The sequence below is a fragment of the Microtus pennsylvanicus genome, chromosome 12 (assembly GCF_037038515.1).
Source record: "Microtus pennsylvanicus isolate mMicPen1 chromosome 12, mMicPen1.hap1, whole genome shotgun sequence".
Lineage (NCBI taxonomy): Eukaryota > Metazoa > Chordata > Mammalia > Rodentia > Cricetidae > Microtus > Microtus pennsylvanicus.
The window spans coordinates 9,334,961-9,351,275 of NC_134590.1; the positions used below are offsets into that span (position 1 = coordinate 9,334,961).

The 16,315-nt window shown below is 39.9% G+C and overlaps 1 protein-coding gene across 1 annotated transcript in view; it reads left to right on the top strand.

Annotated features, from left to right (window-relative positions):
- The window catches only part of Prkg2 (protein kinase cGMP-dependent 2), a 103,429-nt gene that overhangs the window by 40,234 nt on the left and 46,880 nt on the right, over positions 1-16,315 (top strand). The window contains exons 7-8 of the mRNA XM_075943101.1: positions 5,697-5,774; positions 13,162-13,256. Coding sequence (XP_075799216.1) covers positions 5,697-5,774; positions 13,162-13,256 — 173 coding nt within the window. The remainder of the gene's footprint in view (positions 1-5,696; positions 5,775-13,161; positions 13,257-16,315) is intronic.

Consider the following 16,315-nt stretch of genomic DNA (forward strand, 5'->3'; position numbering starts at 1 on the left):
GCCTCTGTTGTCTGTATCCTTTTGGGATTTTCCCAGTGTAACATAAACCAGTCACAGATGTTGCAAATTAATAATTCATCCTAATTTCTCAGGATGTTTTCTTTTCAGGCCAGAGAAGCCCTATATATACATATTTATTTTGTTGTTGTTAACCAAAGAAATCTGTTTTTAATATTACTAATAGAGGAGAGTCACCAGACGGGAATCCCATGCCGACAGCAAATATGTGAACTTGATGTCATTAAAAATAAATTGTCAGTTAGACATATTGATAGTGACCATAGGCAACAGCTACAGAATATGCACATGAATTTCTCAAATTATTAATTTGAGTATTAATTAGCAGCCAATTCAAGTTTGTAAGCTTCGTCTTTTAAAAACACCCAGCAAAGCCTGATTGCATCTCAGCATCTGCAGACTGTGGTGCCATTTATAAAGGCTTCTTTATTCTACCTGGCAAACAAGCGTGTCTCTGTGATGTGTGAAAATTCTCGGATGTGGAACTGATTAGCAAAGGAGTAACGGGATCTGTTTAGTTCTAAGAAAAACACACAATTTCCCAGCAAAACTTGACTCCTGACCCATCTACGGGGTCCTCACCACAGTCGGCCCCACCCCGGTGTGGGCAGGTATGACCGAGCACCTACTGAGTTCTTAGAGCCCATGTCCTGAGACCCACAGTCTTCCAGAAAACAAAAGGTATCTGAACTGCTGCTTGGTAGAGAAGCCTTTTGGAATGGCATTTCATTTGTATTTTAATTAATAAAGGTTGCCTGCGGATCAGAAAAGTAAAACAGCCACACTGGCCAGCCTTACAGACCAGGCAGCAATGACACACACCTTTAATCCCAGTAGCCACACCAGCTTGCCGTAGAAACCAGACAGAAGCCATGCACACCCTTAACCCCAGAACTAAAGAGGAATATGAAATAGAAGGAGACAGCTCTTAGTCTTAGTCCCCCCTGAGAATCCCGAAGGCAGGATAGCCACCTCGGACTTAGGTCGAGGTTAGAGCCAGTGGCTGTCTGCTTTGCTTTTCTGGTTTTCAGGTAGGCTTTATTTAATAAAGTTCAAATGAAATGCCACCACAGCCTTTCCCCCTTTTTCCTTTATGTATAGGGAGAAAAAGGCAAAGAAGGGTTGAGAGTCCTTGTTTCTCTGTCCTCCAGTTCATCACCCCCCACCACACACACACACACACACACACACACGCACGCATGCACACACACACACAGACACACACACACGCATGCACGTACGCACGCACGCACGCACGCACGCACGCACTCAAGCACAAGTGCATGAACACCAAGCAGTGGATCCTGTGAGGTTCCAAAGACACTCAGCACAAATGGCTAACTCTGCGGCCTATTGCTATGCCAAAGCGCTCTGGCCACCAGGCCTGCTCAGTACCCAGCTCCTCTCTGCTTTTCCCACCCAGCTCTCTACACCAAAACTTTGTAGCGAAGAGGTTGGGTCTCCCTGCCCCCAGCTTTCCTTTCCTATATAACCCTGCCATTTCAGCAACTGGCCTTCTTGGTCCTTATTCTCTTTCTTTTCTCTTGCTCTTTCGCCTCCACTCTTGGCTCCCTGGTCCCCTCTTGTGCTCCTCTCTCTTCTCCCCTGCCCCCACCCACTCTTAGGCCTGTTCAGTCTGCTGGTCATGTTTAGTGTACTTCTTTCTCACCCTGCTCTGGACTCTTCCAGATGCCTCTGGCTGTACTCTCCCTCACGTCTACAACAAAACTCTTTTCCTCAACCATACCTTGGCCAGTCAGGTCCTCCTTTTTCATTCAGATTCTATGTATTTAAGACTCAGGCTGCCGCATTCCAACACCAAGTATTTGACTCTGGGAGTAGAGTTTTCCATCAGTTTTCTTGAACTCAGGTCTCCCAGAGCCTTCAGTTTGAAGTCTGCCATCTTCTGGAAGCCCCTGCTCATGTGCTGAGCTGAACATGGGCGGGGATAATGGCACCCAGTCATTGCTGTGCTTTAGGGTGTAGCTAATGACAGCCGTGAGGCAGTGCAGGTTTGGAGTAGCGGCCACAATGGATGATACTGAACATTCTAATGTGGCTCGTGTCCTTTGTGTTCTGAGTTACAAACACAGAGATTAAGCAGGAAGTTGCCTATTGGGGCAGAGCTCTGGAACCTGACCCGCTGGCTCTCAGTTCTGTACTCTGATGTCCACCTTTGCACCTTCCACAGAGCTCCAGCCATGGCAGGGGTGAGAGAGGCACAGCAATGTGAATGTCTGTATCCTTCTTCTGATGGGGGTGCCAATAGAAAGGCAGATTCCCAGGTACCCACCATACTCACCAAATCAGAAGCTGGTAGAGAATCTCAGTTCCACTGTTTCAAGATTTCACGAATGGGATTCTTAAGCTCACTACAGTTTAAGAAGCAGCAGGGCAGGGGGTGAAAAGGGATTGAAAGCATGTTTTGTAGAGCGGGCCACGGACTACCTCTTCATTCCAGAGATTACCACTTTAAATCATGTTTTTCAAAATCTAGTCTCCCTGTGCATGCTGTGTGTAGTTCAGATGAGTGTGTGGGTATATACACATGTATGTATGCATGTGATGTGTGAAGGGATCAGAGGACAGTTGTGGGTATCATTCCTCAGACACCACCCACCTTTTCTTTTTAACAGGGTCTCACATTGGTCAGATCTTACTAATATGGCTGGCCAGTGATCCCTAGCAATCCTTTGTCCTTACCTCCCTCATGCTGGAATTTCAACCAAGTGCTCCCATATCCAGCTTTCAAAAATATGGATGATGGGGATCAAACTCAGGGACTCCTGCCTGTAAGACAGTCACCTTACTGACTGAACCATCTCCCCAGCTCTATGAGCAGGCCTTTGGACAATGAACTTGGATTCATAGTCACAGAATGAATGACACATGTGTGCTTCTATGGATGAGTGTGCATGTATGCGGGTCGTATCTGTCAGTTCAATACATTGAACAGTGAAAATTTGTAGCACAAGTTCTAGATTGAGGAAGTCTGGGATTATTTTTGCTTTTACTCTGTCACTCTGTAGTTGCCTCCCCGTTCTTAGGTTTCCTGCGTAAGAACTCAATTTATGGCCTTTTGCTTCATCAGCACAAAGGGTGTCTTCATAAGAGTGAGAAATTCTATCTGTAGGGGTGGGTGTCCATTAACATTGCTTTTTTTTCTGCTCTTGTCTCATTCTGTTCTGAAATTGATTTCTTTATTTTTATCTTTTTCACATAGTCTGTATCCGTCTTCAGACTTCTAGACATGTTCCTTTAAAAATTCCTTTCGGGCCATGGAAACCAATTTAATAAAACAGTTTTGCAAACTCAAAGTAGAAGTGTAGGCATGATTTTAAGTATCTATCTATGTGCGTGTGTACCTTTATGGGTATATCAAGTATCCACGTAAAGCGAATCATCTCCCTACAGGATAGAGTCCATGACTTCTCGGTCTTCTAAGGGACCCAGCGATGTAACCACAGGACAGTCACTGTTTGCACTTCTCTTTTTGGTTGCGGTGTCTGCCCTGGCCTGACTGCCTGCATTCCTCAGTTGGCAAATACTGGGCAGTCTAGCATCATAGCCAGCACTCACCACTATATATTTTTGGTCTGACCTATTTCCACAGCCTTTCCTCATCTATGAGTTACTGTCCATGCACCAGGAGGTATTATTTGCCTTCCTTCCGAGGTTTGGGGTGACAAAGAATCATTCCTGGGTTGGTTCTACTGGGGAAGCCGCCTGTTAAGACATAATAAGACCCTTCTCAATGTCCCCTTTCAAGCTTGTCCCCTTTCAACTTAGCTGGTTAGCAGGAATCAAAGCCACACCTCTGCACATATAAGGGTTTTGTCATGGTTGAAGAGCAGTCTGTTGGCCCCTCAGAAACTTCTCATGTCATGTCTGCTCCATGTGGGTGTTGAGAACTGAGGCTGGAGTTGGGACAAGAGACGTAAAGATGAGTTCCTCAGGCGTGGGCTATCAGCAGCTTAACTCAAGAGACTGGTGGTCCAGAACAAAGACACCTTGGGTTCTAGGGTTGTGGTCATCCTTAAGGGTCACAGTAAAGAAAACCTAGCTGCTCAACTCTGTCCTTGGGCTGTCTGGTCCCCAGAGGCAGGATGCTAATCAAAGGTTGTTGCTTAAGGTCTCTAGGTTCATGCCTGATTGTTTTAGCATCTACAGAAAACTAGTGAATTTCTCTAACTTTAAAGGGAATGTTCTTAGCTGATGTATTTTGTTTTTTAAAAGAAATTCCATGTAGAGCAGGGCTTTGAATCTGGTTCTTCTGGTTTCATGTGTTTTTCTAAGAAATGTTGAAATGTCTTATTAAGATATAAAATGCTAGGAAAATAGAAGCTGTGTTCATTGATATGAGGAGTAATAGTCAGTCTATAAATATTTATTCTATTACACTTTGATCATTTTTCCTAAATGATCAGAAAGTTATTGAAAGGCAAACACATTAAAGTAGTTAAGTTTAGAATTTATTTTCTAGTCTAAAGGAAACAAATAAGTGAAATTATGTTGTCAGTTTTGCCTTTTAAAAAAATTAAACAGAGCCACTTTGTTAATATAAATAAGAAATCCATTTTAGTTCTCTGACTTAAGACAACATATTAAGGCCATACAGGGTAGTATCTGTCTGGATGTGCTAAGGATACCAGCTTGCTCCTTTGCTCTGTTGAATGGATACAATACTTCTGCTCAAGAATTCTCAAATTATACAACTGTGTATGAAAAACAGAAAAATTAATCCAAGAAAGAAATAAACGATCATTTTCACTTTCATGAGGATAAGTCAACAGTAAATCCAGCATTGCACATGTAGGTTCTGATGTCTCTGGGACCTTTCGTGTTGAGGGTTCTTTAGAACTAATGAACTACCTGTTCTGTATATACGGACTCCTTTAGGTATCATTGCTGCACAGAGGAAAATAGAGGATGCTGTTCCTCATACCCACTGGGAGTATTTTCAAATCATCATGCAATCTTACATTCCTTCATGAACCTCTGACCTCCTCTCCAGACAGTTACTAGACATTGTAGTTCAGCCAGAGATGATATCACACCGTGTCCCTGGCTGTTGAATGTCGAATACATGAAGTTTCTCAGTAAACACAACTCTTCTTTCTGATCAATAAAGCAACTCTCCTTATTTTTACCACAGCATTAATGGCAGGGAAGGACATCTTACTTGTCATCCCCATTCATTTAAAGACACAAAGGGTTTCCAGGTTCCGGCTATTACAAACAATGCTGCCATGAACATAGTTGAGCATATACTTTTGTTGTATGATAGGGCCTCTCTTGGGTATATTCCCAAGAGTGGTATTGCTGGATCCAGGGGTAGGTTGATCCCAAATCGCAGCGGGTTTTGATCCTACTGCACATACTGGCTTTGGGGGAGCCTAGGCAGTTTGGATGCTCACCTTACGAGACCTGGATAGAGGTGGGCGGTCCTTGGGCTTCCCACAGGTCAGGGAACCCTGATTGCTCTTCAAGCAGATGAGGGAGGGGGACTTGATCGGGGGAGGGGGAGGGAAATGGGAGGCGGTTGCGGGGAGGAGGCAGAAATCCTTAATAAATAAATAAATTTAAAAATAAAATAAAAAAAAGACACAAAGGGTTCTATTTCTTCCGTCACACAACTCCACTTGAGATGATGTTCTGTTTGCTTCTCATCCCGATAGGAATACTATGACAAAGGCGATTACATCATCAGAGAAGGAGAAGAAGGAAGTACCTTTTTCATTTTGGCAAAAGGAAAGGTAAATGCTAAGTAAAACTTAAGTTATTAAGACTTCTGCTCTGATTGGTGTGCCATCAATGTCACTGTGTTCTGAGTTGCCTTGGAAGAAGCCCCCTGACTGAAAGAATAATGAAGTATCACTGATAGGGTCTCTGGGGTTTTCTACGAGGCCGTCTGTGTTTGGGGATGAGGGCACAGCTGACATAGTAGCTTATCGGTAACTGCACACAGGTTGCTCTGTTTTCTGTGGAAGCCTCTCTGTGTGTGATGTCTATAAAGACTGGTTTATTTCTAGAGGCTCATTTTAGGAATGAGTATGTGATTGCCAGTCAGCCCAATGGGTCAAGAACAGGACTGGAATATCATTTTTATGTAACAGATATGATCAACAGTTTGGAAGAATGAACTCAACAAGTAAAGTTCCATTCTTTGGAAGAATTCTGGCTAATAAAGAAATTGCATTTGTTATTACAATTTAAAGTACTAATTTATTGTGACATTTATAAATATCAATCACAAATTCTAGCTAATATGAAACAACACTTATTAACATTTAACTAGAGTAATTCATATAGGGAATATTGTAAGTTTAGGTTTCTGTGCTTGCTCTTCTAGCCTGTGCTTCACTGTGAAATGGCCACTGAGTTGTGAGCCCTTTCCCAGTCACTAGTTTGCACTGTTTTGGAGGTTCATAAGATAAAGCCTACCTATGGAGAAACTTCAAACTGATACTCACACTATTATTGATTAAGTTATCAACTCTGATAGAATTTCTGAAGCAACAAAGTTCCCCACAGGACTCAGATTATCTATTCTGAGGATCTCTCAAAAAGAATCACTGGTTTTACATTTTAAAAAATGGCGTTTAAAGCCAGATGTGGTGGCGCATGCGTTTAATCTCAGCACTTATGAGGCAGGCAAATCTCTAGTTTGGGGTCATTCTGGTTTAAATACCAAGTTCCAGGACAGCCAGGGACACACCATTTGAAACCCTGTCTTTAAAAACCAATCTATATATATTGACCTTTGGTAGGTGATTTGAATGGAATATTCTCCTATTACAGTGGGCTGTCTGTACCTGCCGTAAAAAGATCAGGTAAAGTGGATTACAAGAGCACAGTGCAGGAGTGGATGACAGTAGTAGTGTAAGAACTGTAACAGTGTGATTACTATAACAGTGTAAGGACTGTCATGGTGTAAGGACTGTAACAGTGTAAGGACTAACAGTGTAACTACTGTAACAGTGTAAGGACTAACAGTGTAACTACTGTAACAGTGTAAGGACTAACAGTGTAACTACTGTAACAGTGTAAGGACTAACAGTGTAACTACTGTAACAGTGTAAGGACTGTAACAGTGTAACTACTGTAACAGTGTAAGGACTGTAACAGTGTAACTACTGTAACAGTGTAAGGACTGTAACAGTGTAACTACTGTAACAGTGTAAGGACTGTAACAGTGTAAGGACTAACAGTGTAACTACTGTAACAGTGTAAGGACTAACAGTGTAACTACTGTAACAGTGTAAGGACTGTAACAGTGTAAGGACTGTAATAGTGTAAGGACTGTAACAGTGTAACTACTGTAACAGTGTAAGGACTGTAACAGTGTAAGGACTGTAATAGTGTAAGGACTGTAACAGTGTAACTACTGTAATAGTGTGATGACTGTAATAGTGTAAGGACTGTAACAGTGTAAGGACTGTAACAGTGTAACTACTGTAACAGTGTAAGGACTGTAACAGTGTAACTACTGTAACAGTGTAAGGACTGTAACAGTGTAAGGACTAACAGTGTAACTACTGTAACAGTGTAAGGACTAACAGTGTAACTACTGTAACAGTGTAACTACTGTAACAGTGTAAGGACTAACAGTGTAACTACTGTAACAGTGTAAGGACTGTAACAGTGTAAGGACTGTAATAGTGTAAGGACTGTAACAGTGTAACTACTGTAATAGTGTGATGACTGTAATAGTGTAAGGACTGTAACAGTGTAACTACTGTAACAGTGTAAGGACTGTAACAGTGTAACTACTGTAACAGTGTAAGGACTGTAACAGTGTAAGGACTAACAGTGTAACTACTGTAACAGTGTAAGGACTAACAGTGTAACTACTGTAACAGTGTAAGGACTGTAACAGTGTAACTACTGTAACAGTGTAAGGACTGTAACAGTGTAACTACTGTAACAGTGTAAGGACTGTAACAGTGTAACTACTGTAACAGTGTAAGGACTGTAACAGTGTAACTACTGTAACAGTGTAAGGACTGTAACAGTGTAACTACTGTAACAGTGTAAGGACTGTAACAGTGTAAGGACTAACAGTGTAACTACTGTAACAGTGTAAGGACTAACAGTGTAACTACTGTAACAGTGTAAGGACTGTAACAGTGTAAGGACTGTAATAGTGTAAGGACTGTAACAGTGTAACTACTGTAACAGTGTAAGGACTGTAACAGTGTAAGGACTGTAATAGTGTAAGGACTGTAACAGTGCAACTACTGTAATAGTGTGATGACTGTAATAGTGTAAGGACTGTAACAGTGTAAGGACTGTAACAGTGTAACTACTGTAATAGTGTGATGACTGTAATAGTGTAAGGACTGTAACAGTGTAACTACTGTAACAGTGTGAGGACTGTAACAGTGTAACTACTGTAACAGTGTAAGGACTGTAACAGTGTAACTACTGTAACAGTGTAAGGACTGTAACAGTGTAAGGACTAACAGTGTAACTACTGTAACAGTGTAACTACTGTAACAGTGTAACTACTGTAACAGTGTAAGGACTGTAACAGTGTAAGGACTGTAATAGTGTAAGGACTGTAACAGTGTAACTACTGTAACAGTGTAAGGACTGTAACAGTGTAAGGACTGTAATAGTGTAAGGACTGTAACAGTGTAACTACTGTAATAGTGTGATGACTGTAATAGTGTAAGGACTGTAACAGTGTAAGGACTGTAACAGTGTAACTACTGTAATAGTGTGATGACTGTAATAGTGTAAGGACTGTAACAGTGTAAGGACTGTAATAGTGTAAGGACTGTAACAGTGTAACTACTGTAATAGTGTGATGACTGTAATAGTGTGATGACTGTAATAGTGTAAGGACTGTAACAGTGTAACTACTGTAATAGTGTAAGGACTGTAACAGTGTAACTACTGTAACAGTGTAACTACTGTAATAGTGTAATGACTGTAACAGTGTAAGGACTGTAATAGTGTAAGGACTGTAACAGTGTAACTACTGTAATAGTGTGATGACTGTAACAGTGTAAGGACTAACAGTGTAACTACTGTAACAGTGTAAGGACTGTAACAGTGTAACTACTGTAACAGTGTAAGGACTGTAACAGTGTAACTACTGTAACAGTGTAAGGACTGTAACAGTGTAAGGACTAACAGTGTAACTACTGTAACAGTGTAAGGACTAACAGTGTAACTACTGTAACAGTGTAACTACTGTAACAGTGTAAGGACTAACAGTGTAACTACTGTAACAGTGTAAGGACTGTAACAGTGTAAGGACTGTAATAGTGTAAGGACTGTAACAGTGTAACTACTGTAATAGTGTGATGACTGTAATAGTGTAAGGACTGTAACAGTGTAACTACTGTAACAGTGTAAGGACTGTAACAGTGTAACTACTGTAACAGTGTAAGGACTGTAACAGTGTAAGGACTAACAGTGTAACTACTGTAACAGTGTAAGGACTAACAGTGTAACTACTGTAACAGTGTAAGGACTGTAACAGTGTAACTACTGTAACAGTGTAAGGACTGTAACAGTGTAACTACTGTAACAGTGTAAGGACTATAACAGTGTAAGGACTAACAGTGTAACTACTGTAACAGTGTAAGGACTAACAGTGTAACTACTGTAACAGTGTAAGGACTGTAACAGTGTAACTACTGTAACAGTGTAAGGACTGTAACAGTGTAACTACTGTAACAGTGTAAGGACTGTAACAGTGTAAGGACTAACAGTGTAACTACTGTAACAGTGTAAGGACTAACAGTGTAACTACTGTAACAGTGTAACTACTGTAACAGTGTAAGGACTAACAGTGTAACTACTGTAACAGTGTAAGGACTGTAACAGTGTAAGGACTGTAATAGTGTAAGGACTGTAACAGTGTAACTACTGTAATAGTGTGATGACTGTAATAGTGTAAGGACTGTAACAGTGTAACTACTGTAACAGTGTAAGGACTGTAACAGTGTAACTACTGTAACAGTGTAAGGACTGTAACAGTGTAAGGACTAACAGTGTAACTACTGTAACAGTGTAAGGACTAACAGTGTAACTACTGTAACAGTGTAAGGACTGTAACAGTGTAACTACTGTAACAGTGTAAGGACTGTAACAGTGTAACTACTGTAACAGTGTAAGGACTGTAACAGTGTAACTACTGTAACAGTGTAAGGACTGTAACAGTGTAACTACTGTAACAGTGTAAGGACTGTAACAGTGTAACTACTGTAACAGTGTAAGGACTGTAACAGTGTAAGGACTAACAGTGTAACTACTGTAACAGTGTAAGGACTAACAGTGTAACTACTGTAACAGTGTAAGGACTGTAACAGTGTAACTACTGTAACAGTGTAAGGACTGTAACAGTGTAAGGACTAACAGTGTAACTACTGTAACAGTGTAAGGACTGTAACAGTGTAACTATGATAATAGTGTAACTACTGTAACAGTGTAAGGACTGTAACAGTGTAAGGACTGTAACAGTGTAAGGAGTGTAACAGTGTAACTACTGTAACAGTGTAAGGACTGAAACAGTGTAAGGACTGTAACAGTGTAACTACTGTAACAGTGTAAGGACTAACAGTGTAACTACTGTAACAGTGTAAGGACTGAAACAGTGTAAGGACTGTAACAGTGTAACTACTGTAACAGTGTAAGGACTGAAACAGTGTAAGGACTGTAACAGTGTAACTACTGTAACAGTGTAAGGACTAAAACAGTGTAAGGACTGTAACAGTGTAACTACTGTAACAGTGTAAGGACTGAAACAGTGTAAGGACTGTAACAGTGTAAGGACTAACAGTGTAACTACTGTAACAGTGTAAGGACTGTAACAGTGTAACTACTGTAACATTGTAAGGACTGTAACAGTGTAAGGACTAACAGTGTAACTACTGTAACAGTGTAAGGACTGTAACAGTGTAACTACTGTAACAGTGTAAGGACTGTAACAGTGTAACTACTGTAACAGTGTAAGGACTGTAACAGTGTAACTACTGTAACAGTGTAAGGACTGTAACAGTGTAACTACTGTAACAGTGTAAGGACTGTAACAGTGTAAGGACTAACAGTGTAACTACTGTAACAGTGTAAGGACTGTAACAGTGTAACTATGATAATAGTGTAACTACTGTAACAGTGTAAGGACTAACAGTGTAACTACTGTAACAGTGTAAGGACTAACAGTGTAACTACTGTAACAGTGTAAGGACTGAAACAGTGTAACTACTGTAACAGTGTAAGGACTGTAACAGTGTAAGGACTAACAGTGTAACTACTGTAACAGTGTAAGGACTGTAACAGTGTAACTATGATAATAGTGTAACTACTGTAACAGTGTAAGGACTGTAACAGTGTAAGGACTGTAACAGTGTAAGGAGTGTAACAGTGTAACTACTGTAACAGTGTAAGGACTGAAACAGTGTAAGGACTGTAACAGTGTAAGGACTGTAACAGTGTAAGGACTAACAGTGTAACTACTGTAACAGTGTAAGGACTGAAACAGTGTAAGGACTGTAACAGTGTAACTACTGTAACAGTGTAAGGACTGAAACAGTGTAAGGACTGTAACAGTGTAACTACTGTAACAGTGTAAGGACTAAAACAGTGTAAGGACTGTAACAGTGTAACTACTGTAACAGTGTAAGGACTGAAACAGTGTAAGGACTGTAACAGTGTAAGGACTAACAGTGTAACTACTGTAACAGTGTAAGGACTGTAACAGTGTAACTACTGTAACATTGTAAGGACTGTAACAGTGTAAGGACTAACAGTGTAACTACTGTAACAGTGTAAGGACTGTAACAGTGTAACTACTGTAACAGTGTAAGGACTGTAACAGTGTAACTACTGTAACAGTGTAAGGACTGTAACAGTGTAACTACTGTAACAGTGTAAGGACTGTAACAGTGTAACTACTGTAACAGTGTAAGGACTGTAACAGTGTAAGGACTAACAGTGTAACTACTGTAACAGTGTAAGGACTGTAACAGTGTAACTATGATAATAGTGTAACTACTGTAACAGTGTAAGGACTGTAACAGTGTAAGGACTGTAACAGTGTAAGGAGTGTAACAGTGTAACTACTGTAACAGTGTAAGGACTGAAACAGTGTAAGGACTGTAACAGTGTAACTACTGTAACAGTGTAAGGACTAAAACAGTGTAAGGACTGTAACAGTGTAACTACTGTAACAGTGTAAGGACTGAAACAGTGTAAGGACTGTAACAGTGTAAGGACTAACAGTGTAACTACTGTAACAGTGTAAGGACTGTAACTGTGTAAGGACTAACAGTGTAACTACTGTAACAGTGTAAGGACTAACAGTGTAACTACTGTAACAGTGTAAGGACTGTAACAGTGTAAGGACTGTAACAGTTAAGGACTGTAACAGTGTAAGGACTAACAGTGTAACTACTGTAACAGTGTAAGGACTAACAGTGTAACTACTGTAACATTGTAAGGACTGTAACAGTGTAAGGACTAACAGTGTAAGGACTGTAACAGTGTAACTACTGTAACAGTGTAAGGACTGTAACAGTGTAAGGACTAACAGTGTAACTACTGTAACAGTGTAAGGACTAACAGTGTAACTACTGTAACATTGTAAGGACTGTAACAGTGTAAGGACTAACAGTGTAACTACTGTAACAGTGTAAGGACTAACAGTGTAACTACTGTAACATTGTAAGGACTGTAACAGTGTAAGGACTAACAGTGTAACTACTGTAACAGTGTAAGGACTAACAGTGTAACTACTGTAACATTGTAAGGACTGTAACAGTGTAAGGACTAACAGTGTAACTACTGTAACATTGTAAGGACTGTAACAGTGTAACTACTGTAACAGTGTAAGGACTGTAACAGTGTAAGGACTGTAACAGTGTAAGGACTAACAGTGTAACTACTGTAACAGTGTAAGGACTGTAACAGTGTAAGAACAATATTTGTGTAACTACTGCAGTAGTGTAAGGACGATCACAGTGTAGTGTCCGTGACAGTGTAAGGAATGTAAGGGTGTGATGGCCGTGACAGTGATACAGCCTCCTCTTTTCCTTCCTTCACAAGGTTTTGCCGAGTTTGTCTGATGGGTGTGTAGTCAGATCTCTCATTTACTCTCATCTCTCTTCTGAATTGTTTCGCTTTGCTTAGGTGAAAGTCACACAGAGCACAGAAGGCCACGATCAGCCCCAGTTGATCAAAACCCTGCAGAAAGGGGAGTACTTTGGAGAAAAAGCTCTGATCAGGTGAGTCCATGGATTTATATAAGACTCAGGAAAAAGGACTGGGACTGCTTTCCATGTTAAAACTACTCTCTAACCAAACACTAATTTTGCCCAGTAAATAATTGGAAGGTCTCCTGTAAGTAAAAACAAGATTGGTTTTTAGCTTTAAAATATTACCAACAAATATAAAAATGAGAAAATTATTAAATTAGAGCAAGGTTTTATGCTCCTATTGTTTGAAATACTATCCTATTCAAAATTTTCTATTTAATTAAAATGTGAAGATTCAGTAGGGGGAGGCACTTGCAACCAAATCGAATGACCTGAGTTTGATCCCCAGGATCTGCATCGTGGAGGGAGAGAACTGACTCCCCCAGATTGTCACCTGGCCTCCACATGTGTATCATGGCATGCAAACACACACGTATAGATACCACACGTAAACTCAGAGCAAATAAATAACTGTAATAAAATGTTTTAAAAAAATCACAGCAACTTTTCATATTCTAGGTGTCTTTAAAGCATCATGTCAAAAATAATCTTATTTTAAAGAAATTTTTGTGAGCTCAATTTATAAGTGTTAGCATCAGCTCAAAATAATGCATTTGAAATTTCTATGTGACCCTTCTATCTTTTGAAATCTAAATTAATTTACTATTGACCTAAATGGTGGAAATACATTTTAAAAAGCTGACAAGTGGCTCAAGGGACACTTTGTACTCCCTCAATCAATCAGTCAATCAGTCAATCAAACAAAAAACCCACCATATCTTAAGAAATACATTTTCCTAAATAGAAATAGTTTCATAAAATAGAAAATAAAGTTCAGAAAAAGAAGCATTTTTTGAGTTCTATATGTTTTTAAGTGAATAATAAGAAGTTATATAGGAAATCCTTAGATCTTTATATTATCAGCAAATGCTTTTGTTTCAAGTTTGTGCTTGAAGAAAAGAGTTACTGAAGAAAAAGTTATTTCTGCCCTTTTATTTTTTCCTGAACTTTCACCTATGAAGCTTTAGTCTGGATGATTTCTATGACAGGCTGCATAATCACAGTGCAAAGAGAAAGTGCTCCAAAATTATCCAAAGACATATCTGCTTATCTAAAATTCATATGTCTTTTATATTTCAAAGAATGCCCAAGTACTAAAACATAATGCATTGGGCTTTATTTATTATGCAAGAAATTTCAAAGTGGAATTTAAAGACAGGCTGAGTCTTTCTTATTTCCTAGCTGGTAATGAACTCACTGTGATAATGAAATTATCTTCTTTTTTACACTATCATAATTATCTAAGACTTCAACATTTTTGTTCTTAATACTTACACATTCAAGTAATAATTTCCTACCCTCTTTGAAGCAAAACAAAGAAACCTTGATGATTCCTGGGACTCTATAACGTAGTATAGCTATTAAGTAGCTCTTGAGAGCTAGTATGCTACTTGGTTTTGCAGGACCCAAGCTGCAGCTAGCCAAGTATAGTTCTTTTCCTATAGGAAATATGAAAATTTATGTTTAACGTAGACGACCAACTCTTCAAAGCATCGGAAAGCACGAAGCTAAAATGAATGGGAAGGAAATGTGTGTGCAAAGGTTTCTCCTATTTTTAATTTTTGCACCCTTTTATGATTGTCTTTTCTAAGGTTGCTGACCATGGCTCAGTCTAGCTTATAATTTATATGTTTTCAAAAATTTGACATTAAATAGTCTCAAAGGTTCTTTCAGAATTTTATTTATAAAAATAAATCCATGGCACTTAACATACAGTTATTCTGAAAGCACACGCGGGAAACTGTGGTGGATACGGGGTGTGCAGAGAATGATCTTTGTGACAGTCGTGAAGTGGACGTGCCAGATGAAAACCTTAATTATTCCCTTGCTCTGAATTCATAAGCCAAGCTCATGATTCTGTCTGTGTCTATGCTTGGTTCCCTCTCCCCCATTCCTGCCTCTGTTAATACCTCCACCTTGACCGCTGGTGCTGTGTGTTTAAACTGATCTAAAGCTGTCCTGCCTCTGACTGAAAGACCCTAAGGCACGGTTCATTCCACTGTTACCCCTAGAAGGAATCCTAAACACTGAGGGCAGATGGTAAACTACATAAGATGGTCTTTGGATATCATCTAGAAAGAAAGGGAGTTTCTTGGGCCTCTAGGAGATGGGCTACCTGAGTCTTCTCTGTCCTCCCACTAAGGAAATGTGAAGGAATCTACTGTTGCTGAAACTGTCCAGAGCTGTCCTTGCGATGACCGCATTTCATTGGTACTCCTGGGTTACTCTTAGGGAGTCTCTGAGCACTGGATGCTATCAGTATGCAACTTTGTGTAGTGTCCAATTTATGACTAGTAGAAGGAGAGAACTGACATGTCAGCCAAGGTCACTGAGGAAATGCCGGATATTTCATCAGTCACCACTGACATAGACAGTTTCACTGCCTTCAGTTCACCGCATCTCATTATATCTAAAATATCCATGGTAAGAGTCTCCACTCCATTTCATAGAAGGAAGTTAGCAGCACTAATTACACTATGGTTCATCATCAACTGTAACACAGATAGCAATTTCAGAGATTTTACTGAGAAAAAAGTATCCATTTTATACCCTGTGATATGAAGGCCTTTCAGTAATCAGTTAATGTGTTGGCATGGCTCTGTAAACATATACGTGGATTCTATTTCAACTGATTTACTGTATGATGCTCACATCTCCCTGGTCAGCTGCTTTCTGTGCTGCCTCCTTGTTCATTAGGAATTCCCCTCTGATGTGGGAGAGCTATTCCATTTCAGCTGTGAGAGAACACACACGAGATTCCACATCGCAGTTGGTGATTCTTCTGTGCTTCCTGCGCGGTTACCTTCCCTGAATTCTTTGTGTACATAACCTTTACTGGGACATATTTCAAATCTACTTTTAAAAGGTTGAATATAAAGTACAACACTATTTAAAAAAAACAACAAAAACTATGGTCTTTGGATGGTTTAGCTGGTGGATGTGAATTCACATAAAATTGCGGCTTCCCTAACAAAACAGACTTTTAGCTTCTGACTGTGTTGAGAGCTGACTTCTCTCTTTCATCTGCA